The sequence below is a fragment of the Eutrigla gurnardus genome (genome assembly GCF_963514095.1).
Source record: "Eutrigla gurnardus genome assembly, chromosome: 1".
Lineage (NCBI taxonomy): Eukaryota > Metazoa > Chordata > Actinopteri > Perciformes > Triglidae > Eutrigla > Eutrigla gurnardus.
The window spans coordinates 31,288,512-31,314,807 of NC_139915.1; the positions used below are offsets into that span (position 1 = coordinate 31,288,512).

The 26,296-nt window shown below is 43.2% G+C and overlaps 1 protein-coding gene and 1 long non-coding RNA gene across 2 annotated transcripts; both read left to right on the plus strand.

Moving 5' to 3' along the window:
• Positions 1-1,807: 1,807 nt before the first annotated feature.
• Positions 1,808-6,516, plus strand: LOC311017959. The gene is made up of 3 exons (XR_014597669.1): positions 1,808-2,189; positions 4,874-6,287; positions 6,348-6,516. It is a non-coding gene; the product is annotated as an uncharacterized lncRNA (long non-coding RNA).
• A 2,403-nt stretch (positions 6,517-8,919) lies between these two features.
• On the plus strand, positions 8,920-25,404 carry hsd17b12b (hydroxysteroid (17-beta) dehydrogenase 12b). The gene is made up of 11 exons (XM_084014137.1): positions 8,920-9,249; positions 14,112-14,158; positions 15,134-15,209; positions 15,883-15,990; positions 16,282-16,346; positions 16,535-16,579; positions 19,247-19,281; positions 20,154-20,235; positions 21,181-21,246; positions 21,359-21,508; positions 24,167-25,404. The coding sequence occupies exons 1-11, from the start codon at positions 9,072-9,074 to the stop codon at positions 24,272-24,274; spliced, it is 960 nt and encodes a 319-aa protein (XP_083870263.1). The 5' UTR covers positions 8,920-9,071; the 3' UTR covers positions 24,275-25,404.
• The last annotated feature ends 892 nt before the right edge of the window (positions 25,405-26,296 follow it).

A 26,296-nucleotide genomic window follows, 5' to 3' on the forward strand; every position in this document is an offset into this window, starting at 1 on the left:
AGTTGTGATCTGCAAATTCACTGCTATAAATGGTGCCAAATCCTACACACTGCACCTTTAAGTCCATGTCTTTAAACAACCCATTATCAATGAGGTGAAGGGGTAAGTGCCTGTTTAGGCATGTCACGATTATCATGACCAACAGATTCACGATATTATCCCATACCCTTAAAACACTGTGAATTCCTTCTAAACATACTGGAATCAGTTTACATTTTGTTAAGAAACAAATATTTAAACATTTTTAGTGTAAAACCAACCAAATATTCACAAGGTCACCATGTATAAATAAAATACATTTTAATTTTAAAAGCAGGGTCTATGTTCCACTTGTCTATCATGAAAGCATATTTACGATTATTCCTATTTTTCCAGTTTATTATCATGATCTGTCGTAAAAAAAATCCATAGATATTCATATGGAAAACCTCGTATTGCCTAATATCATCCCTCTGTGATCACAGTCTGTCAATAACACATTATGTCTGTATGACGTATTATACATAGATTTAATTAAGATCAATTCAATTTGCATTTATAATGTCACCATGACTACAAACCTTCATAAAACATCCAAATAAAGCAAATGCACCAGAGGTTGAATCTCCTGTTAATGTAATGCCATGGAAATCCTACAGGTAGCAGCTTTAATGAATGAGACCGAGGCCCATTCTTAAAGAGACACATTGATGAAGATGATGAAGAAAGAAAAACATCCTCTGACGAGGATGAGCTCATATTATTTTTGGTGTGAGATCCCCAGCCCGCTGGTCCGGTCCGTGCTCCCGGTTCGCCTCCTCTCGTACAGTAGTAAGGCCACCGTGAGCCAGAGAAACCCGCAGCGCCAGGCATGTCGAGAATGAGAGTTAAAAATAGCATCATCGGTCGGCCAAGCGGCGCTCCGTTACTACGCGTTTCAGCATTCTGCCCCTGTGCAGGGGGGGAGTCTGCAAGGACCGGGCCTGGAATCAAACCCCTTTTTTTTCTCCTGTATAGCAGCTCCGCATCATCACACTTGTGGGACCCACTTGTGGTGTAAAACCTGAACCCGGAGTCTTTTTTTTTTTTTTTTTTTTTGCGTAAAAGATAAAGGCTTCAATCTGACATCTGGTGTTGGTTTGCGTCATGATGTCCAACGGAGCTCATCTCCACACCCCGTTGTGTGTGCGTGTGTGTGTGTGTAATACACACACGCACACACACACACTGGTCCTGCTCTCCTTTTTTTTTTGCCTCCAGTGACATGAAAGGGAGGTTTGACTAACAGCCAGTGTTGGAGGATGAGGAGGAAGAGGAGGAGGGCTGCGCCTTCCTCGGCCTATCCTCTCCTCTTTTGCATTTGCAGCGGATGTTTTCATTGGCGCGCGGCTGTATTTTAAGCCGCCGTGCAGACAACCCGAGGCTGCTGCTGCTGCTTCCACCTTCAAAGTGGGAGATTCTCCACGTGACGTCAATGGTGACTGACGCAGGAGCAGGAAGTCGTTTTCATTCTTCCATTTCTTTTCGGCCGTAAATAGAAAAAAAAAACTGGCCGTTTGAATTGACATCACGTGCCATCACGAGCTGCAAAACTGGAGCTTCGCGTGCGCATTTTACTTTTGTTTTTAATTATTTTTGTCGATAGTGGTGTTCTTGTGCGCGTGCGCGGAGCAGCAAATCATCCATTAATTAAAAGCCCCAATTCTGCACACTTCCGCGATTCCGCTGGGGGGAAAAATCCGGGCGTGCGCTTTTCTCTCTCTCTCTCTCTCTCTCTCTCTCTCTCTCTCTCTCTCTCTCTCTCTCTCTCTCTCTTTTTCACGGTATCGTCATTAAGGCAAATGCCGCCGTGCGCGCACGCGCATCCCTCGCGCAGGGAGGAGGAGGAGGAGGGGAGGGGAAAACGCGGGAGCTCGCGCCAGCTCGCAAACGCCGCACGCTCGAAATTCCTCCAAGGAACCTCTGCGAGCTTTTCTTTTTTCATCACGCGCGGGCTAAAAATAGAAACGGGGTTGGATCGTGATCCAGAAATAGATAGGGGGCATCACTCCTATAAAAGGCACACCATTGAAGAGTACAGTGTGTGCACAGTTTGAACAAGCGGAAAGCCACAGCGTTATTTTATGGCTTTTGTTGCTTTTTATTTGGTGCTACTTTTTCTTCTCTTGTTTGAAGGAGGCTCTGCTGCTGCCGCTGCTGCTGCTACAATGGTGAGTTGTGCGACCATTCCTCTCGCTGCTGCACCTGTTTCTTTATCCCTTCCTTTAAGGCTCTGCTGTGTGTGCACGCTTCTCATTCACTGCAAAATGTTTGATTAAGGCGGGATGATGATGATGATGATGGGGGAGGAAGGAGGCGATGTGACGATTTGTGTTTTTTTGTGTGGATTTCTCTTTTTTCTTTTTTCTTTTTTTTTTGCACCATGCTCGAAGGGATGTGAGAGCAGTGTGTGTGTGTGTGTGTGTGTGTGTGTGTGTGTGTGTGTGTGTGTGTGTGTGTGTGTGTGTGTGTGTGCAGCTACACGGGAATCACCCTCAGCTGTGATTAAAAAGGGTGTGTGTGGTGTGTAGATGATGATCACCATCAGCATCATCTCCTTTTCTCTGGTGATTTTTTGAAGATCATCCAGAGAGTGAGTGGGGAGCTGTCCCCTCGGCTGTGGTGCTGAAGTGCTTTCAGACCTCTTTACTTACACGGAGCATCCTTCCTAAACACACACACACACACACACACACACACACACACACACACACACACACCGTGGGCATTTCTCCTAACTTTCACGCACCCGGTTGAAGCTGTGAGGGTTTTATGTGCTCGCTCTTTTCAACCTTTAGCCACGTCCGACGTGCAAAGCTCCACGGAGAATCCCGAGCAGCTCGCCGCCCTCCGACACGCAGCGCTCTGTACCTTTTACGATCCCATCCCTTGTTCGCAGGGGCTTCTTCTTCTTCTTTTCTTTTTTTTCTCCCTCCTTTTGTTGCGCGAAGAGTCTCGAGTCGTGACTGCTAAAAGTGAGTAAGGCGCGTGCTGCGTCAGTGGCGTCTGGCTCCGGTGCGCTCGAGACAGATGGGGTGGGGAGGGGTGGGGGAGAGAAGGGGAGGGGGGTGGGGGGGAATCGTGACCGGCTGGGAAGACGCGTCCACGGAACGAGAGGCTGGACGGCCCAATGAAAACGGAGCGAGGGTGGGGCCCCTGCCTCGGCCAAGCTTGGACGACCGGAGCCGAATTAACCCTTTGCAAATAAAGCAAACTTTACTATTCATGAAACACGGAGGCTTTTTCCAACGAGTGTTTTTATTTTTTATTTTTATTTCTAGAAAAAAAGGACCCACACGGGGCAAACGCACATCACATGTCGGTGCTGTTGTGCATTTTCACGTGTTGTTGGTTATTGTTTAGTTTAATGTCGCACTGGTGTCCATAGTGAATGTTTAGGGAGGGGAGGGGGGGGGGCTGTCAGGTGCTTTGGCCTCCTGCTTAGGTGCTCTTTTCCTCCGCGTCGCTATTGGCGGACGGCGGGTCCTCCCCGTCCAATGAAAGCGCGTCCATCCCCTCCGCTGCGTGTGAAAGTCCGGCACGGCGACGAGACGCCGCCTCTCCTCCGCGCCGCCGCTCTTTTTTAATAACAAGCCTGCGTGTTGCTGCGAGAGCGACGCCAACACAACAAAAAACCTGCGGGTTTCACTTTCGGTGGCGGCGTCTTGACACGCGTAGTGCGCGTAAAAATCATTTTAAAAGACGCCCTCCTTGCACAATGTTTGGAATCTGAGAGCACTTTGAGGATGAAGACCCCCCCCCCCTCTACCTCCCACCCCCTTCCCATCTCCCCCCCACCCACCGAGGAGCCGGAGTGGATTTGGGATGTTGGCAGCTGTAGCAGTTGTCCGTCACGAATCTTTTTGCGGTCTGGGCTTGCTGTGCGTACATGAATCTGGGAAGCCCTTACCCCAAAAAGCATTCGTGGAGGATGTGAGCGACGCTCGTTTCATGCTGTCGGGACCGAGAAGAACCCCCCCCCCCCTCCTCGGTGATCTGTTGTAGCACCGAGGTCTAGGACTCGGACGACCGGTGCTCTCTCGCCGTTATCTCTCCGGCTGCGAGGCGCGCGGAATGGCGCGGGGGGGGGGGGGGGGGCACAGGTCAGCAGGGAGGATGCAAAGACGAGGGTTGTCGTCTCGCACCCCTGAACGCACCTCCCAGCCTCCCACAGCACCCATCCACGCTTGTGCCTAATTATGCATTATGTTGCTTTCTGTTGTGCTATAAAAAACGTGTTTGAAGAAATAGAAATGTTGCGTTTATAATAAAGAAAAAAAAAACTGTTTTTATTGATTCATTATCCCACATCAGATTTGCTTCACAGTCATGTGTTGGCCTCTGGGAGAGACTTATCGGTTCATGTTCGGGGTTTTGTTCTTTAAAATGAAGTGGGTTGTTTGCAGATGAGAATGCATGTTCCTTATGAGAAGCTTTTATTTGAGTTATTCTCACATTTCTGCTGACTAAACATCAGCTGTGTGGACTTTCCTTTTGCTTGATTTAAAATTGACCTTAAGTCAGGATTCTGAGGTTTTGACAAACAGGAAATGACGCACTAGGAATGATTTGACTGCAGGAACCTGAGTTGCACCTGCGTCAGTTTCCAAATTTCTTGCACTTTGATTATTTCACTTTTTTTCTCCTTCCTAATACCCAATCTACGCTTAACTACATCCACATATAGGTGTTTTGTTGTCCTCTGCTTTCTGTGCTACATGACACTCACCATAAACCAAAGCAACCCCACATCAGCTTCCCTCCTGGATCAGGAGCAGTTTTCTGTATCTTAATGATATATTTGCTTCTGCGTTTTCATACAATCCTTTATTTTTTATGCCTTTTGAACTGGCAGGTCGCCCACGTCACACACCCTGAGAGACGGCAGCAGCAGCAGCAGCAGCGACCGGACCTCAGTGAGGTCAGCAGGAATCCACAGAGGGGAAAACTCTAGAAGGGAAGGAAACCATAGTTTTACTGATAAAACACACGTGCACTTCTTTCACTGTCTTCATCTCATCGTTACACGAGAGTGGAAGTTCATTTGATTTTTGATCATCTGCAATCACAAACATACGTCATATTGCAAACTAAAGATGAGCCCAGATCACAATAGTTGCTTTCTGTTCAGCATGAAAACAGGGAGAAAATTGCTCCAACACAACATATCAAACATCCGTAGACCTGGAAATGAGACTCACAAAGGAACCCCTAAAATGTGGGAACCATCGTCTCATTCATTAAACTCTGACGTTCTTTACATTTACTATTTGCTTTAATCCTGGAAAAGGCAATGAACTGATTTATCACAAAATAAACAAGACATGCATAATGTTTTAATGTGAAAACACTGGCGTCACTCATTTGAACGGCAACGTGAGAATGTTTGGTCAAAATCTCCACCTCAGAAAACCTGAAACCCCATAAATGACACTTTCTTTAGGCGTTTTTACAGATGTGCTCATTTTTATAATCTCACTTGAATGACAGATCCCTTCAGCTTTGCACGTATTTTAAAGAGGGTCACCTCTAACAGGAGATCTGGATTCGGATCGGGTGCTGGGGTCTCACGAGCACTAAGCAGACCCCTCTCAGCTCCCGGAGTAGGGGAGGTCCTGCTTTGGGAGAGTGTGAATGTGTTTAAACCTCGCCCTCCCTGTGATTTCCCCTCCAGGTCGTCTTTTTAATCAGCTCACCCGCTTAAAGGAGAAGCAATCACAATTAGACAGAACACACCGGCCGCTCGGCAGGACGTCTGTTTCTGTGACGGAAACTTTACATAGAAGCAGTGAAAAGGTTGATTTAAAACAAAAAAAGTCTTTGACCAATCCAATAACAGAAATCATAAAACATTTGACATTTTATTTACAAGCAGGTTCAGGTCCAGGGCATAAAGATGTTGGGCGTGTGTTTTATTTTTCTTACCGGCTCACATCATTTCATCATTCCATCATCACCTCATAATATTTGTCCTCGTCCTGAAAATCAGAAGATTATTTGTTTTTTTTTAATGATTTCTTGTATTTTCTTGCGTGAGTGTGAAAGAAGTAACGTTACTGTAAAATGCAAACGCTTTATATTAAACACATTAGTTTCCCTTTAGACTTTGTCCCTTGATTTATTAGAATTTGTTCTTGTTATTTTGCCGTGGTGATCATGGTTACTTCTTGATTTGAAAGCCATAGAACAAGATGTGTATAGAGATAGAGTGCATCCATGTCAGTGTTACTCTTGCAGGTGTGTGTGTGTGTGTGTGTGTGTGTGTGTGTGTGTGTGTGTGTGTGTGTGTGTGTGTGTGTGTGTGTGTGTGAGAGAGAGAGAGAGAGAAGTTAGAAAGAGACGTATCCTTAAAACTCTATGTTCGATATTAAATGACATGTCTGCCCTCCATGTGAAAACATTTGAGGCAGCTCACAATTATCATGACGCTGATGTGAAGTTTCTCCAGAATCCACACATTCTGTATCTGCGTTTCTATGAAGTGGAAATGTAAAAGTGATAAAACGTTACATGGATCTTAAATGGTTTGTAGTTTTCAGACGAGCAGTCGGACCCTTAAACGCTGATTCAGTGGAGATCTGCAGCCGTTTCTCCTCACTCTTTGCAGGTGAAGGAAGGAAATATTCAACTGTCTTCAACTGAAAAACAATCACACACTTTAGTTGTTCAGGCTCCAAATGCAGATTTATCAAAAATATGAAACACCTAGAAATATGACATTAAGCTCGCCTCCCTATTTCCCCCCAAATAATTGATTTGTGGTCTTTTTCCCAATGCGTGTTCAGAACCTGCATCCTGGTTTTCGTGTGTGTGTGTGTGTGTGTGTGTGTGTGTTTGTGTGTGTGTGTGTGTGTGTGCGCAACGTACACCTTCTTGTAGCTTAAACTTCACTATACTATCTTCTTATGTTCTTTCCCTGTTTGTACAAATTAATTTAACATAATTTTATAATAATTTAGTCTTATTTTGTCATCTCCTTTCTCCTTTTTTTGCTCAATTATGTCATAATAGTGACTGTATGAACAACTTCAATAAAATATATATATTTTTTAAAGAAATCTAACCTGAATGATGTCCAGATTTACGACTGAATGTGCTCATTTTCTCTGTTTTTGAACACATTTACAATGTAAATGCTGAATGTATAACTGTGTGTGTTGTTTTGTTTCAGAAGGTACCATATGTTGAAATATAAATGTTTTATTAATGATGACGGCTTCCCAATAAAATGAGTGTGAAATCCTCTGTTGCGTGTCCTCGTTATTTGCTTGTCTTGTTTTAGTAAATAACGTGTTCCATGTGTAGAAAAGAAACTTGTAATCTGTGTTTGTGATGTGTTGTAAAATAACATGTGGGAATAAATATTGATAAAAGCGTTGTGAAGATGAAATTAAACAACATGTAAATTGTCCTATAAAATCCACAAAGAACAGTTTATAATAAGAATATTCTCTAAAACCATCGCTCTATGAATGTGGTGTTCTTCCTGTATGTGTGTGTTTTCACACGTCGTTCTCGATGCACAAAGCTGTATAAATCTCTAATTTAACGTCTCTTTTTTAACAAGATCCATTCTCAATAATAAACAAAATCAATGACATAATGATAAAGATTTGTGCATCAACACATGAGGCTGGATTTCTAGCTGAAGTGTGCCATGTTGTGGGATTAAAAGAAGTCCATATACTTTAAAAAAAAACACATATTCAGCAGCTGTTTTTGATATGTTTTCTTTAAGTCACACGCTCGATCAATTTCTCGGTCACCCTCACTCCCGCTCGGACACGGGGCCCACTCGCCCGCAGGCTCCCGTGGTGATGATCAGCAGCTGGTCCATTTGTGTCCGAGATGGAGCTTTAATCTAAATTTCATTCAGGTTCCTTTGAAAGCTTAGAGCCGGCAGTTTAGACTCCTGTTTACCATTGCTGCATTTCTATTTTTAGATGCAATGCTCTTATGTAACGCTCACTCTCACATTATGGACCACTGCTGTCTGCTCCACTTGGCTGAATTGTGTACTCTCTCTCTCTCTCTCTCTCTCTCTCTCTCTCTCTCTCTCTCTCTCTCTCTGTGTGTGTGTGTGTGTGTGTACTATGTTAGATTAAATTATGTCTTGTAACTTCTATAAAGTAAAAATTAGACGAAAGATCCATTCAAGGATAAACAACTTGATACATGTTTGGAAAATAAGTGAAAATAAATAAATGTGTGTCAGGGCTCGGACCCACATTTGGGCTCTTTATGTTAAAATACAAAATAATTCTTACAAATTCTCAGAGGGAATACGGTGTACAAAACATACCGTGAGTTTTTGTGTGTGTTCATTGTTTGTCACAATAATATCTGGATATTTTATGAATATTTCTTATGATTGCTAAAAAAAAAAGCACATTTCAGCATTTCTTCAATATATCAAACCGATAAAACAAGAAGGAAAGCAAGCTGGTTGCAATATAATCAGTTTAATCCGTCAGTTTCCATGAGAGCAAAAACAGAATCCACTAAAACACAGGGCCCTGGCTTTTAGGTATAAAACATTATTACAGATACATAATATCCATAATCATGAACGGCTGGGATTTCATATCTGATTTTTGCTGTTACATTTTCTTTAAATAAATAAAGCTTCAAACCTCACGATCAAACCTGATACAACAAAAGATTGATAGCATCGTTTTTGTTAAAGTAAAAATAAAGCTCGGCTTATTGCGTAAGAAGAGAAAAGTGATAAGAAAAGCATAAAATTGCTCAGAAAATGACACATGACATACCTTTTATTTATTTATATCGTGGGGCGGGCTCTGGATAGAAACAACACCAGGTGGCAGTAAATCTCAATGTGTTTTTCGAAACAGGCAACGAAGAAGAAAACCGGCCAATCAGAGAGAGCCAAAGCTTCCTGATGCGGAAGCGTCCAACGCGGAAGTAGCTTTCTCATCCTTTTGGTTTTCTCCAGTCGGACGCCTTTTGCACTTTGAACACCTCTTACTAAAGTGACACCGGGGTTATAAACCGACGTTACTGCTAACGGGGGATATCAGAGGTGAGCGGGTATGTCGTCCGGAGGGGAAGCAGTGCTGCGGGCCCTGGAGGCGCCGCTGTTCTGGCTCGGCGCTCTGACCGCGGCCTGGCTGTCTGTGTGCTCCGGCTGCCGGCTGCTGTCCGGGATCCGGGTGTGGGTGCTGGGCAACGGGCGGCTGGTGTCACCCACCAAGCTGGGCAAATGGGCAGGTGAGAGAGACCGTATGGAGAGGATAACGACATTATTATTTCGTTATTTTTATATATATTTCATTCAAACCAAGTGGGATATGAAATATGTCATACCAGAAAAATAGATAATAGTTATTAGATTCTCTCAGTTATTATTATGTTTTATTAGGATGAAAAAATTCATACATGTGTCTTGTGGTTGCCATTCTATCTCTAAACATAAATCCAAAATATAATATACAAGAAAACAAAACTACACTATTGTTTCTGTCACAGAAAATCCTTCTCTGAAAGAGTAACAGGCGTTAGCACTGTTCACTGCCCTCTACTGGCTGAAATGTATGGTTGCATCTCTGCCTCCAGTTGACGTTTTGGCAGAAATACTTTGATTTAGTGTCTTTGTTTAAATCATTTTTAGTGACAGAAACCAGTAGCAATCAACATGAGTCTTTAACTTGCATCGTTTCTCATGTACCAGCAAATCTTTGGCCCTTTCAGACTACTATCAGCTGTAGATAAGAGCATTGATCTATGGAGGCGTGCCAGCCTTTGGACAAACTTCCAGAGAAACTACAGTTAGGAAATTGTTCCAGCTATGTAAATATATATACACAGGAACAGCAGAGCAACATGATTAATAACTATTTTCTCACAATATATATGTGGAACTGCATTATATTGAGAGGATTTTCTAATATTTTAAATGTCTAAAGACAAAATATAATGCTGTCCAGTCTGTAATAACACCACCTGAATGTATGACCTTGGAAATAAACATGAAGTTTAAATTTTGAACTTGGTAAAAGTCCACTTTATGGCAGAGCTATTGTATCAGATTAGGTATTATTTTATAGGTATTACAAGCGCACACGTTTTCTTTAATGAAGTCATTTTCACGTCTTGTTCTTTGAACGTCACACGAACACGCGAGCAGCTCCGTGCCGTCACACAGATTGCATAATAATTTGACCTCGTCTGCTTCGTGTCTCACACTGGTGATTGTAAAGTCTCCTGATAGACTTTTTTTGTTGCAGCACATATTTGTTACACACTCTGGGCTTCTCTGTCCCAGCAGCAGTCTGCAGCGTTTCACAGGACGTAAAAAGAATGGGCAGGGAATGATCAGCCCCGTTTGTCATCTGGTGTAAAGTGTAGTAAATCTTGTCATGGGATTAAGGCTGGAGAGGATTATCACATCAGACTGAATGCTGTCCATCTGTCCGGCCAGCCTGCTGACTGAGCCTTGAAGTTTGAACAGACTGCCGGCATCGCTTTGTTGTTTGCTGTTCAAGGTTCACATCATGATGCAAAAAGCAGAGAACCAGATTTTTCTTAGATTGAATATCTCATGCATTTGCAGTATGTATTTCCCCGTGCTAAATCATTTTAAATGTGGATTTATTTTGTATTATTATAGCTAATAAGCTGAGCGGTTATTTATTTTTTCCAATCCGTGCAGTCACATCAGTCTGCCAGAGAAACCCAAATGTTTGAGGGTGCGTGCCGAAGTTGCCTCGGATCTTTTTTTCGTGTGCGGCTAAAAATGGAACCGCGTCACACAGGGATTTTATTTTTGGATCAGGGCTACACATGCAAAATGATTCAGAATATGCAATGAGGCCAAGGAGCCCGTTGGCCTCCGCCGCCGCCGCTCTCATTCACAAACTTTGTTTGACGTGATCGAGAGGACGGCCTGATTATGTAACGGGGCTGGAGCCATTCACAAATGGGACCCGGGATTCGGGTTCACTGGTCCCCACGTCTCACTTTCTTGAGCTTGTGTGTGTGTGTGTGTGTGTGTGTGTGTGTGTGAGTGAGAGAGAGAGAGAGAGAGATGGGGCAGTGGAACAAGGCACCATTGTAATGGTATCCCAGTATAATAGCCTCTTGCTATCCGAGACAATGCTTCAATTATTTACGATATTATAATGTAGATAAAAAGGGGACATTTGTTATTCCTACAATTGTGTCGGGTCTTATATAATAAACTATATGAATACTTATATATTAAACTATATAAATAAATCATCATGCCGTCTCCTCAAATATACATTCTAAATCTAAACTGTACACATATGAATGCAGAACAGAGTCTGTCGGAGGCACAAAATTGCATCTCTCCATCATAGCGAGGCTCCGACATTATTGCATATCCAACAGATACGGTAGGAAACCATTTTTGTTAGTTTGATTGTTGAGTTGTTGTTGGTGAAAATCCTTTTTTATGGGATAAAATAGCAGAAAATGAAAACACACCGTGGATAATTACCCAGAGCTAAACCCTAATACTCAACATGGGAACACTTTAGGGGATGGTGATGATTGTTCCAGGTATTAGTAAACACTCACTTTGGATTTTTTGTAGCAAAATGCTTAAATATATAAATGAATTATGTTAATTTATATATTTTCTGGCAGGTGACCCTGGTTCAAGTGGCATAATGTCCTTTTAATCAGGAATAAATGGACTTCATGGGACGTGCATTCAGCCACCACTTTATCCATTCCTGATGATAATTAACACTTTTTCAACCATTATCATTAATGTTGTTGTTGTGATTTTATTTCTGAGATGTTATCATCCCATGAAAATTTCAATTGCATTTCATTATTTTTAAATACTTAATTATTTCTGCATGAAATAAAGTGATTCTGGGAGCAGAGCAGGACATTGTCTTATATTTGAGTACCACAAGCTTCCAACAAACAAAATGACGCCGGCTATCAAACCCAAGACCCAAATAGTGACACATAGTAGCGCCATCATTAGAGCACCTCGCCAGTCTAACCTACATTTTGCCCAAGACAGCATTTCCTAAAATAGACCTTGTTTTATTTGAGTGAAGGGAACATGCACTCGGCTGTAAAAAGCTTTTTTTTTTCTCTCTCTGTTCCAACTGCGAAACAGTTCATTCTTAAAACAACTAAAAATAGCCCGCCCTATGTTCCCCTCGTCGTCGTGCCTGCAGACTCCGCATCGCTCCCCCCTCCTCCCCCTCCTTGCTATTTTTAGTTGCCCCCAGGTTCCCCCATGTTCGTGTTTGTCACTTTCTCTCCTCTTTGCTCCCCCACTCCCTTCTGTTTGGCTCCGCCGCAGCCCGAGAGGATGCTCGGCACCTCGGCATCATCTGTACTTAGGAAGAGCAGACGAAGGGGACGTGGCCGCATCCGAGGGTGCATGGAAGGATGCTTAAAAGGACACAAGGATGCTTAAAAGGACACTGCACAAACGGCATTTCATGAAAAATAATAATATTAATCATGATACGTCTATTAAATGCGTATACATGTCAAATAAAAAAGGTGAAAATATTAAAAGAATCAATGCTGATAGATTGGCAGATAACCTGAGTTGTTGAGAGAGACATAACATGTTTAATTGGTGCATTTAATTAAAAATAATAAAATCACAGAGACAAAAAGCACTTATTGGTTTTATTCATCTTAATGAGACCACACTGCAGTGACTAAGTGGGGTTGCCAACACAGAAGGCTCCTACCAAAAAGAAAACCCACAGTCTTTTGACAAAAAATGTTTTCTTGCAACAGGATGCATTCAGGAAGACACTGGTTTGTGTTAAAAAGGGCAAAAACCATGAATTGTTTTCCAAATATCTCAAAACCTTTGACTGCAACCAAACCAATAGATGTTTTTCCCTTCGTCCTCTCATCTTTCGTTGAGTTCAGACTGTTTGTCTTGAATAGAGACTCAACTTTTGTTGGGGCACCTTGCGTTTAGTTAATGAGCATAAAGAATCTAAAAGCCCCGCTAGCGGCCCCTAGAGGCTGCGCTGCTCTGTGCACCCAGCCAGACTGATGTGGTTTGACCTAAACCACCAATAGTCCCATCTTAAGTGCACTTCACTCTCACAAGTAGGTCTAAGCCACATCGTAAAAAGGAATGATATAACATGAAATAAGAATAATGACACACTATTGACACATAGGAAGTTGAAGAAGCATCCATAAATGTGCACAAGAATGAATATTCTTTAATCCGGGGTTACACGGGGACACGTCGTAGCGTCCTGCCTCTCCATCCCACTCCCATCCACTTTTTGTTATATTTAGCCAGAGGTGTGATGAATAGTTCCTTGTGAAAGATGGAGAAATGCTAAAAATAGGCCGCCGCTGCTGCTGTTGCTGCTGTTTGTGCCAGGCAGTTCCAGGGCATCCGTTCGCTCGACTGCCACCGAGGACAGAGAGGAGCTAACTTTCCCCTCTCCTCTTTTGTCCTCCTTATTTACCTCGTCCTGCGCTGCATATATCTACACTGACATCCAGCCCTTTACCCTTGAAAGCCAATTCATTTTTATTCTTCACTTTCCAGGGATCACTCCTCAATCAAACGGTTCCATAACTGACATCTTTTATGGTGTTGTCTGTGGTGCTGAGGTTCCTGGGGGGGGCACTCTTTGTCTGTTCATATACGCCGGTGGCCTTGCTTGCTTTCTTCCTGCACTATGAGTCTAGAGTGGAGGCGGGTCTAGCAGCAGATTAATACCCGTGGTTTGATCCTGGAAATAGATGTCCAACAAGAGGTTTTGATCTAATTTAGGGTCTATATTTTTCCTCCTGTTGTAGAGCTGTGTATGAATGATCAATGAATGAATGAATTTCTTTACATTTTCGTATTTCAAGTGGTATTTATTATTTGCCTGCTCATTTTACTGTTTGGATTCTACTGTTTGCAACAATTTGCATCATGCGAAGCACTTTGTGACTAAAAGGTGCTTTATCAAATAAACGTATCATTATTACTGCTGTGAATTTTCCAGTGAACGTGAAGAAGCCCGTCTAGCCTTTAGAGATTTAGAATATTCTCTACTTTTGTCCTGCCTATTCACACTCTGTCTGTCCTTTTGTCCCCTTGTTTTTAGTTGTGACCGGAGCCACAGATGGGATTGGGAAAGCTTATGCAGAGGAGGTAAGATTCCTCCGACTCCGAACCGATACAAGAGGTGGAGAGACTTTCTCTCTCTGTCAAACAGCATGAGGAATATTAAATAATTCAATGAGGTGTGCTCGGAGATACAGTTTTGTTGCTGCAATCCTTCCTTCTGTAAACTTGAAGGCTACATGTAATGTGTGCATGTAATGTGTGTTTGTGTATTCGGGTCATTGCTTGCAGGTTTATTGACTTGAGTGTGAATATTTAGGCTTCTGTTTGTGCACATACATGCGGCGGTCACATCATTAGAGTAGGCCGCCGCTGCCACCATGAGTATCTCTGCTCAAGACATGAGAACTACCTTTGCGAAGGTGTTTTTCTCGCAAGCTTTTTTGTTTTTTTGTAGCTTAAATAGACAAAAATGTAATGTGTAGAACATTCAAGCATGTAAATGTAATGTCCTGGTAGAAACCTAAAGTACAAATATGAAGCTGAAAGTGTGACATGTCCCCTTCATTTCAAAGTTTAGAAATGTTACGTAACCAGGAGGCCTGACCGACCCACTAATAATAATAATAATTAATAACTCAGTTTGGCTGCATAACGCAAACCTACCAGGCGGCGGCTCGGCGAGGAGCCTTCCTGAGCGAGAACGTACCATCAGATGATTGACACGGCCCTCACCGATTGGTCGGATCCACCCTCTCGGCCTTGCCCGTGACCTCTCGTGACCCCGCGGTAAACCTGTCGAATGCCCTTGCTGGCGCAGACGGATGCTTGTGACTCTTCACCTTCTGCAATCTTCTGCGATTGAGCTTGAACTCGTGGCGGATACACAAAGTTTAGGCAGAAGCCAGAATCTTCCAAAAGTCAACCTGTTTGAAGCTGAGATTATGGTTATAAATCATATACTTACAGAACTACTGACTGAACACTTTTTATGAATGATTTAATGTTCCTTTGTTTCCACTTTATTATCTACAATCTGTTGACATGTGTTTGTGTCTGCAGCTCGCCCGCCGAGGCTTCGCCATGGTGCTGATCAGCCGCTCTCAGGAGAGGCTGGATGACGTCTCCAAGGCGATCGGTGAGCCGTGTGAATATTTATTCAATATATACATTTGATTAAATCACACGCAGTGTATAAATGTTGTCAGACGTGGGGGAAAAAATGGATGGAAAGTGAAGATTTTTGCAGACGAGTAGCATATAATTAATGGTGAAATACAATATGTAGCTCAATGCTACTCTGTTTAATCCATCAGTCTAAGTAATTCCACACTTTTGCCGTCGAGGGAAATCAACAGGACCTGTGGTCCGACGGCACAAGACTGATGCAGTTCATGTGTTAAGTATGACAGCAGCGAGAGTGGAGTTCGCTCTTAATGATCCATGCTGCATTTCAGCCCCATTCATCCCCAAACACGGAGCGTTGCATCCATATTGCAAACCGCGTGAAAACAGTCCGATGGGGCCGAGCGACTCCGACTAAATGATATTGCATTGAATTGCGTGTTATGCTTTCCTTGAGTGGAGATTCAGCAGGACTTTAAAGCCTCTTGCTGGAGCCGAAAGTGAATCGTCCAATTTAATGAAAGCTCCCTCTTAAGGGAGGGATATCCTCATTGATGAAGAAGGATTATTTCAGGGTTTAATTATTTCTCTCCCCCTTTTTCCAAGCGACTATTTGTGAGAAAGTTGGTCATTTGTCAGTGCTTTCCACAGGTAACATTGAAAATTAAAATGTTTCCTGCCCTCAGCGAGCAAATGCGGTGTGGAGACCAAAACCATCGCTGCGGACTTCAGCGCTGTAGATATCTACTCCAAGATCGAACGTGGACTCGCAGGACTGGAGATCGGAGTACTGGGTGAGGCTCACTCCTCTCACTTTTCCTAGAATTGACTTGTTGGTGATGTGAGAGGCAGATTCACTGTGAAACAAGACCGACAGACGTCAGGGATTATGTTAAATGGAAGTGTTTCATGTGATCATGAAGGTTAATTTATCCTGGCTTCTTTAGCTCTCTGCTGCCCTCCTTAGATCGGAAAGATGAACAACACGCTGAACTACAGCAATGCAACCTTCCTCTTCATCCATCGGTGTAACAGTGTGTGGTAGTTAGTTAACACTGTTAATGTTGTTTACCTCTCGTCTACAGTGAACAATGTTGGGATATCTTATACTTATCCTGAATTCTTCCTCAACGTCCCCAATCTCAACACAGTAAGTAAAAGGTTCATTATTATTATTATTAGAATTATTATTATATGTACCATGGATGTATAAATCATTATATCACATTAGGAAAAGACGCATTATTTTTTTATAATTATGCACATCTGATCAAGTTCAATGATTACCAACACAGACCCAGAGTTCTACTAATGCTCTTCTTCTTCTTCTTATTTCAGTTCATTGACAACATGGTCAACATTAACATAACGTCGGTGTGCCAGGTGAGTGGGATTATATGAAAACAGACCTTTTGATCCAAGTAAATAAGGACCTTTAAACGTCCAAGAGGAGACAAGTACAACCTTCTAATGCATAAGAATTTACCCTTTAAGTTGGTATTTACTGATAGTCTTCTACTAGTTTTACCTTTTTTTTTTGTCCTTGAAAACTGAAACTGTTCCCATATACTCTTTCTCTCTATATAAGTAAGTGGTTCAGTCTATATTAACACATAAACGGAACTATAAAGCACTTTTCTTGTCATTTCGACGACTCAAGGCCTTTACGCTACATTCAGTCTCCATTCACACACCATTCGGGGGTATCTTGCCGATATCTTCAGTATCACTTCGGCATCAGATTCAAACCAACGATCCTCTGATTGGAGCCACAGCTGCCCTTAAATGTCAGTGTTTGTTATCTGGGATACCTTTTTGAGGAATTAAGTTTGTGGATAGTTTGAGATTCTTAGTTATGTATTGTAACTCCAGTTTATGACTCTATGGCTGTCGTAATTGGGCGTTTTTTACATGCTCTTGCCTTGCAAAGGCCTCTTTCACATCCGTGATGTACAACAGCTCTTCTCCCGGTTTAAATTAGCATTTCTTCAGCTGGCGTAGGTGGAGCCAGATGGGCCCACAGCTCTAAAAGGGCCATGCCTCATAGAATCTGTAGTTACCATATGTAACTAATGTTACCTTCCGTTTAGGCGTTGCCCTCTAAGAGCTGTTATAGTAAGGCAAGACGATTAACACCACGTCGGCCCCGTGTGGAGGAAATAATGTTGCAGTCTCCAAACAGAGTGTGACGGAAAATTATGCATCATATTGGTCCCCGTGCAGATCAGATTAGAGGTGCACCGTTAGGCATGTGCATAAAAGCGGCCCAATCGGGGCCACGCTTCATCTGCCCACCTAGCACGTTGAACACCGAATGAGTCGGGAAGACTTTCGATAAATCACTTAGAAACGTGTCTACGGCTGTCGTCCCCTCCGAGGAAGGCCGTGGACGAGGATGAAAGCTCTCTCGGAGCGCCGCTCTCGCTGCACATGTCGGCCAGTGGGATAAAAGCTGTTTTGACAGAGCCACGCCTGGCGAGTGCCCTCTGTGATGAATGAGCAGCTGATGCCTCTGCATGTTGCTGGCGAGTACAACAAGCTGAGACAAAGTGGGAGTCGGTGGGACGCTTTTCTGTCTCTGTGATGAGGCAGAAGAGATGACCCTTCAAGAGAAACTCTACTCAAGTTATTTTTTAAGACTATTGCTGTAAAGTTACTGTGCATCCATCCTCTCTAATAGAAGTACAGGATGCTGAGGTCGAATGCACTCATAGATAATCTTACCCAAGGACACTTCGGCATCGGATTTGAACCTGCCGATCTTGTGATTGGAGGACTCGCTCTTCCTCTGAGCCACTCCTTAATGTCGATGTTTGGTATGTCTGAATACCTTTTTGAGGAATAAAGTTCGTCTACGTGGATAGTTGATGGTTTGAGAGCCTTAGTTACGTAGTTAAGGGCCTCTTTCACGTCCGCAATGTATAACAGCCCTGCAACCATAGCAGATGCTTCACTCTAGCTGTTGTCAGGACTAGGCGGAGCGCTGTTCTGAGAGAGTAAAACGAGGACCTCTGAGATAACTAACGGCAGGTTTCCAGAATCAGCAGGTCTGATTCCCTTCAAAAAAGGCGCTTCACCAAGGTTAACACAACAGATGACTTGGGATGTGAGCCTCTCTCTCCACACCATCTACCCGGGTAACGGCAGTAGAGGGGCTCTAGCGCCCTGCAGGGGGCAGCCTTTCTTTTCAAGAAGTCACTGGCCCATCTCCACGAGGTCCAGCTGTGGCGGTTCGTCTCTGCCATATGGGATCTGCCATGGTTTCCTCTACCCGACCAGCTGCACCCGGGTCGGGAACTATCGTGAGATCCCCTTCTTCATTGCACACTAAAAGGCGAGGAAACTGCAGCTGTGGGAGATGAGTAAAAGAAATGCGTCGAGGAGCGTTACAGGCCACAGGCTGGCGATCCGCAACATCCCAGCGAGCGTGGGACTCGGTTACCACGCCGTTGTGGATTGGACCCCCCTGCGAGGCAGGAAGTCTGACTAGCAGACTCTTGCTGGTGGACCGTCGGAGGCCTCCAGTTTTCTGGCACCGATGTGCCTCTCGGATCTGCCGACGTTGTTATGATGCCTGGCAGGTCCTGAAAAGAAGGTGCCTTAGCGGCGGGCAAATGATCCGTGGAAGGAGAACGAGACACACACACACACACACACACACACACAGACACACACACACAGCACAAATACATAAAGTAAGTCACTTCTCTTCCCCTTCTCCATGTTCGACAGTTCCCAGAGCAACAGCTAAAGTCCACCCACTCTCTTTCCACTTTAATTTATGTCATTCAGCACCTCTTTAAACGGCTCCCTCTGCTATCGTTATCATTGGCTCTCTCTTTTAGTCTTCCGACCACCTCTCCACACACACATCCCACACACACCTTTTTAAAAGATGCAGATGCACACCTCCACACACTTGTCCGCCACCCACACACACTTTAGCAGACCTGTTTTTTTTGTTTTGTTGTTGTCGTGTCTGAGCTTTCACTTTGCCTTTCACACTAGTCACCTTCTCTCTCTCTCTCGCCCTCTCTCTCTGTTAAACAGATGACTCGTCTTGTTTTGCCTGGAATGGCGGAGAGGTACGTTTGTCTGATATGAACATGTCATCGTTTTATAAAGATGTGCCGTCTAAAGCAGTTATTTATTTATTTTCCATTTTTGAATGTGAACAATTGTGTTTAATGCAAATATTAACTGTTGGAAACGGCTGAAGAAGTCGTTTTACATTTTGGTTGAATATGCTTTTGCATTTTCTTGCCATGAGTTGGGTGAGGAAATGGAAACTGCTCTCATATCTGTCTTTAAATCTCACGTTTCAACTCCTTATATGTGTAAATAAGTAAGAAAAACAAAAACTTGATCCTATGTGGTTTTCATTTACCGTCGTTTGATATTGATTTTGACAAAACTAAAATAATAATTGTGACTTAAACCATAAGTCATAGCAGCACATAAAGAGTCAGCTGACCAGATAAGTGAAAAAAAACCCAAAGATGCAGCAATCACATATTTTCACATTTGACTTCCACATTTTAATTGTCATGGGAATATAAACGTTTCATACTGCACCATCTTTTCTCCTGATATTCTTATGTGATAGATCATATCTTGACGTCTGCATTGCAGCTGATTTATTTATCAAGTTTCTGATCATTTTTGTGAAATAAAGTCATCATATCCTCATACAACATGATTTCCCAACGCATACCTCCAGATTAAATATTGTATGAAAGCACCACCTGCCAAGTTGTCGATGCAAAGTCGTAAATATTTAAATATTGATCTTTCCGTATCTTTGATCTTATCAATATCTACCACCCCGTCTTTGATGTAGAACCAGAGCGGGACACACAGTTCCATGTCCTCCACTGGGATAGATCTCAGGCTGTTGGCTCATTCTTTACATTTCTTGCCAGTGTTAAAGAGCTTTTGCTCATTTTCCTGTTTGTAGGAAGAAGGGAGCGATCCTCAACATCTCGTCTGCCAGCGGGATGTTCCCCGTTCCTCTGCTCACCATCTACTCCGCCTCCAAGGTAACGTTACTATACATGCACCGCAGCATCATCAGCTGTTTACGCTGTGGCATAAAAATACATCTATGTGTTCTCATGTTATTAATTGACGATGCATCTAGTGATGATGTTCAGGGACGGGGAGAAGAACAAAGAGCAGGCCCTTGTGATGATTTTCATATTTCCATCTCGTCATCAAGCCTTTGTTCAAATAAGAATTCAGTTTAATTGAAATGGAAATAATATGCTTATTGTACAAAATCTGTAAAAGCAAATGCAATTATATGAACCATTCCTTATTTTATGTTCTAAGGATTTGATCATGTGACAGGACTATGACTAATTGTGTTCCGTTAACTAGTGAACTAGTTCCCAGGGTGCACTAGGGCCGCCGTAACTACCTTCCTCCTCTGATGATGATGGATGTTAGTTCAGCCTTGTGTGTGTATAAAGTCGGGGACGGTTCTTTTCCGTATTTGCCGTTTTTAATTGTTGAATATAAATAAGCGAGTGACTAACTCGGGTCCCGAGGTATTGTACCAATTAAACGTGTTTACAGGAGCATATGGTCGTCTCGTGTGTGTTCGTTAGTTAAAAACATCCCTTTTTCACACTTTTTAGCTGATTAATTTGCCGGTGTCTAAATTCTAGGTCGCTTTTATATCCACTAAATCCTGGTGTCAGCAAAGCAGGTTTAAAAAAAATGCACCTAAAATCCATCCGGGGTGAATCTCTTAGTTTAATGCTCAATTTAACCATCATCTCAGTTCATTACAGCTGCCATTAACATTGAAAAAGCACATTTTACCTGAACTCGCATATTTCCTCTCGGCTCATTTTTACACCGCATATTTTGGACTGAATATGTTCTTGTGCTTTCTACCCTACTGCTGTTTTTTTTTTTTTAACATTTGGTGACATCTTTTTCATACTGGGCTTTAATGACATGCCTTTATCTAATTATAGGCATTCGTGGACTTCTTTTCACGAGGACTGCAAGCTGAATACAAGAGCAAAGGCATCATCATCCAGGTAAAATTCTAACAATTTGAAGCAAAATTCGTATTAAAAAGGAACACCGTGTCACTACTTTACCAAGCTGTGAAAGCCCACACGTTCACCTACGTATTATTTTCTCCCTCAGAGTGTTCTGCCATTTTTTGTCGCGACCAAGCTGAGCAACATCCGCCGGGCTACGTTCGACAAGCCCACTCCGAAGCGCTACGTTGCGGCCGAGCTCAACACCGTGGGGCTGCAGACGCAGACTAATGGCTACCTGCCGCATGCCGTCATGGTGAGTCTGGCTTTGTGCTGTATAAACACGTGGCCTTGTGTGCTTTTCAGATCTTTTACTTTGGGATTTTCCACACAAAGCACGCCCGTCTCTGAACCGAGCACTTAAAAGGACTGAAAGTGCTTCAGCCAGTTGGAACTCAAACCCCCCCGCAGGCCTCCTCCACACATTGCAGTCCACTTACATAACGAACAATTGAAATGTGTCTGAATCTGAATGGCAGTAAAACTCCTCGCCAATTCAAACAACTGGTTTCTCTCCGGTAGTCGACGTCTGTCATGGCAACAGGATGGGAAATGATACTGTAAGTCTCCGCAGAGTCCCACAGTGCGTCGGCTGCTGTAGAACCGCAGTGACCTGAATATTAATGATCTTATTTTATTGATATGCATATAAATAACGAGGCCGTCCAGTATGTCGGTGGTCAATAAATCATTGGCGTGAGCGATCCTTTTGTTGATTCTGTGCAGTCAACAGTTATTTTTGCAGATTAAGGTAGACTCTCACACACACACACAAACACACACACACACACACGGCTCTCCCGTCACCGCCCCCTTTTTTATATTTCACCAAAGCACCAAGCTGGCGATTAAGTAGCGTCTGCTCTGATAATGTGATAATCCTCCGTCCCCTTCAGTGTTCCAGCACTGCCCCGTCTCCCCGTTTATAATCCACAGTCACCGCTGTGTAATTTAGACTTCCGTAAAGGCTGCAATCTACAGCCTACATAATAGTAGTTATAATACCGGGGCCGCCAAAGGGGTGGAAAGTGACGGGCCCTTCCCAACTTCCTACCCCACACTTCCGGCACCCATGCTCAGACCCCATGCATCTCCCACTAAAGCCTTTTTGGTAGTTCCTGCTACAGTAGTACAGCGTTTCTGTCCCCAAATACGACGTAGGGCGGAGCTACTACAGCGGGTCACCGACAAATGTCCAAAAATACATGAATACGACTTATAATAAGCAAATGTTCCTATTTGTTAAATGATATGTAGCGAAATTGTGGTGTAGAAATGCCAATATAGAATTAAAATGTGTTCTATAAATATATGAATCCATCAACAATTATTATTTTAATGGCTTAGCATTGTATACATACATAATCACAAAGTACTGTTATACCTGGCACTATAGGCTGCACTACACATTATTATTGGCCCAGTTTAATAAGGAACACAATTTTATATGATATGTAATAAGGGGGTCCCTCCACCGGGTCTCTATAGGCCTTGGAGGTCCTTGACCTGAAAACGTTGAAGACCTCTGACCTCAGTGTGAAGTGGCGGGGACCAATGGCCTCTTTCCCCACTTCCTCCCCCTTTACTTCCGCCGCTCTTGTTTAGACCACACCCCTCTTGTTCAGACCACACCCCTCTTGTCCAGACCACTCCCCTCTTGTTCAGACCACACCCCTCTTGTTCAGACTATACCCCTCTTGTTCAGACCACACCCCTCTTGTTCAGACCACACCCCTCTTGTTCAGACCACACCCCTCTTGTTCAGACCACACCCCTCTTGTTCAGACTATACCCCTCTTGTTCAGACCACACCCCTCTTGTTCAGACCACACCCCTCTTGTTCAGACCACACCCCTCTTGTTCAGACCACACCCCTCTTGTTCAGACTATACCCCTCTTGTTCAGACCACACCCCTCTTGTTCAGACCACACCCCTCTTGTACAGACCACACCCCTCTTGTTCAGACCACACCCCTCTTCGATCAAAACTTTTTTTATCTCAACCAGTAAAGTTTCCCATCATGCACGGTTGCAATACTATTGTGGTGACAGTCTGCCCACGGAAAGCCGTTAAAAACACCGGCCTCTGTGATGCGTCTCCATGACTACCGTTTCCCATGACGACACACACTCGGAGTCACAAGGTCAAAACAATACCAGCAACACGCCGTCATTAAAGGAAATGGAGGGCTCGCTTACGCAGAATCACAACACTCAACCACGTCCATCATTCATTATCCATTATTATACAGAATTAATATAAAAAATAACACTTTTTTTTTAGCTTTTAAAGTAAAATTCACATGATAAATTAAAAGCAATTATTCAATTTAAGAGGAAATCTGTATTGTAATTAATTGGATACGGTAAGTCAATGAAAGAACCATTTATGATGCTTCATAAAACTGCTACTTACTTACTAAGAGGATTAAAAACAGTAGGGGGTTCCTTTTTCAGAACCAAATCAACTGTTTAAACAGCCGCACTGTTGTCTGGGAAGCTGTTGAGTTAAAGCCGAGTTAACCGACATCGTGGCTAAAGCTATAAAGATTTTTATTGCTGTAATTCAAACGGCCTATTAATACAAAATAAATGATAAAAAAAAATTGGGGGAATTTGTCCAGTAAGATAAGTTGACCTTATTGTAAAATGAACTATAATGTTGTTGCAACAAAAACGAAGGGATTGTTTTTACAGCTTTTGATAACGGAGACAGAAGGAAGATTTTGAAAAAACACTAAAAGCTGGAACAGATATTTAAGTTTGTTGATCTATATGTACGATGTGCCGTAGAGACTCGGGCTGGAACAGCGTTTTCATTTGTTGTTGCTTCTGCGGGCTGCAAATTAATAATGAATGCTAATCTGTTATTTGTAAATGCCACCAGCTGACCATGTTATTTCCCACTCTGCAGGGCTGGGCGACTACAGCTCTGCTCCCTGCCAAGATCCTCAGCAGCTATTTGATGGGGATGGGTATGTCCCAGCGCGCTCGTTACCTTAAGAAGCAGAAGCAGGGTTAGATGGATTTGCCGCCCCGGCCGCCAGGAGCAGCAGCAGCAGCGGCGGCGGCGACAGCGGCGGCACCAGACGGAGGGGACCGGCTGCGTTTTTTGACGACCGTCATCACGGACCAAGAAAAGGGAAATGTGACAGTTTCTGGGCAACATCTCAGTCCCCCCTCCCTCCCCTCTGATACTCCCAGTCATCGAGTGATCGGCTTTAATGGGACGCTAATGCGGGAAAAAAAAAAAACAATTCCCCAAAAACTCTCCATCTGTCTGCAAAAGATGATTGAACATCAAGCCGCGGTGATGAGGGGGGGATGTGTGGATGGTTTGGGTGAGAGGTTGATGTTTGTGTCTACGTTTGAGGCTCTCGTGTATTAAAGCTGTTTTAGTAGAACACTGGAGGTGGTACTAACTTTCTGTTGACGCTTCCCAGAGCACTTAAACAACGATTCATTAAGATTTAAAAGCCGCAAAATGGGATTTTGTGACATTAATAGCTCCATGTTTGTGTTTTTTTACCCCCCATTTTATATCAGAAGTTTCAAAATTCTCACGATGACTCGGAGTCAAACTACTGAGGGATGGCTTGTTTGCTTTTTTTTTTTTTTTTTAATTCCTCTACAGTATTGATGTGATGGTGTTTAATTGAACCAAAACCTCATTTAATTTGACAAATTAAAGAGGGTGCTCTGAAGATTAATAACCAGCACAGAGGGAGAGTGTTTTTCGTTGAATATGGAAATCAGTTTTTTGCTTACAAACATATTTGATTTTCAAATTCTTCTCTATGACTGACGCCATTGTTCGGCTTATTCTCTCCAAATACATGTGATCCCTGTATGATGACCTCTGATCTCTTCACCTGGATTGTTGGATTTCCTAAAATGTGAAACCAAGCCAAATGTACATACGAGACAAACCATTGATTGTGTGAAGAATCCTTTTGAACATAGAGTAGTCGTAGTCGTTTCTCTGGTTTTTGTCTGGTTGATGACAGCTTTAAGTTCTATCATCCTCATTTGTATGCAACATTTCACTCACACTTCTGTTCTCCTCAAGGGTTAGACGTTGGGTGAATATTCTGATTCCTGTTTGGGTTGAAAGCATTTTGTTCTTCCAGCTGTCAATAAACACCGACTCTAAATAACCGTTTCACATGTCTGTTCATTTGTGCGTCGGATCACACGGCTGTGAGATTTAGAGCACGGAGGAAACACACTTTAGCTGAGAAGAACAGTTTTCTTCTTGCGTTTTTAAAATGAAATAAGTTTGGAGTCAGATGTCACATCTAAAAAGAACATTTGACTGTAGAAAGTCCATAAACTCTTCTATAAAAGAGCATTATATACACATGTTCCGTCCTGTCGCAGCCGTTCAGCTCCGTTGAACTTCACCGTTCCTCGTCGTTTTCACAGTCCACATCAAAAAAATGTGTTGCTGCCTCTCTTCCCTCCCAAACATCGCCGTCCCGTTCCCATGCCAACAGTTTCTGGGAGATTATTCCGGTGCACTAGTATGGAAGCTGCGGAAATGTGTCATCGCTGAGAATGTAGGAGGGGAGAGGAGCTGTGTGTGTGTGTGTGTGTGTTAATGTGTGTGTGTGTGTGGAGGGATGCCCAAAGGAAGAAAGGAGTGGGATGCAGAGATGTATATAAGAGGAGCTCAGCCGTGCTCAGAGTCCACAGCTTGCTCAGACTCTCTCTCTCTCACACAAACACACACTCTGTGATTTCACAGCAGAGCGAAGAGCAAAACAGGATCTCTGAAATCATCACTCATCAAGCAGAACCCTCAGGACTGAATATTAAACAGCTCTCGCTTCCTGAGAATTATATTTAATTTTTTTTTTTTTTAAAGAACAAAATCATCTCGACCAAAACTTGTGGAAACAGCCGGTCAGATACAGCCACAATTTTTTAAAACAAACAAAAAAGAAAGGCGTGAAATCCCATCTCCTTTCATTGCATCTACCTCAGAGCCCCAGGTCACCATGGCGACCAGCGTGGACACTCTCCCTGCCCATCTCCTGCCTTT

Bases quoted from the DNA above. Each gene is read 5' to 3' on its own strand.
- hsd17b12b (XM_084014137.1), top strand. From the start codon at position 9,072: ATGTCGTCCGGAGGGGAAGCAGTGCTGCGGGCCCTGGAGGCGCCGCTG. The intron at 19,282-20,153 runs GTACGTTTGTCT...TCCTGTTTGTAG, and splicing joins TTGCCTGGAATGGCGGAGAG to GAAGAAGGGAGCGATCCTCA. The intron at 21,247-21,358 runs GTAAAATTCTAA...TTTCTCCCTCAG, and splicing joins GCAAAGGCATCATCATCCAG to AGTGTTCTGCCATTTTTTGT.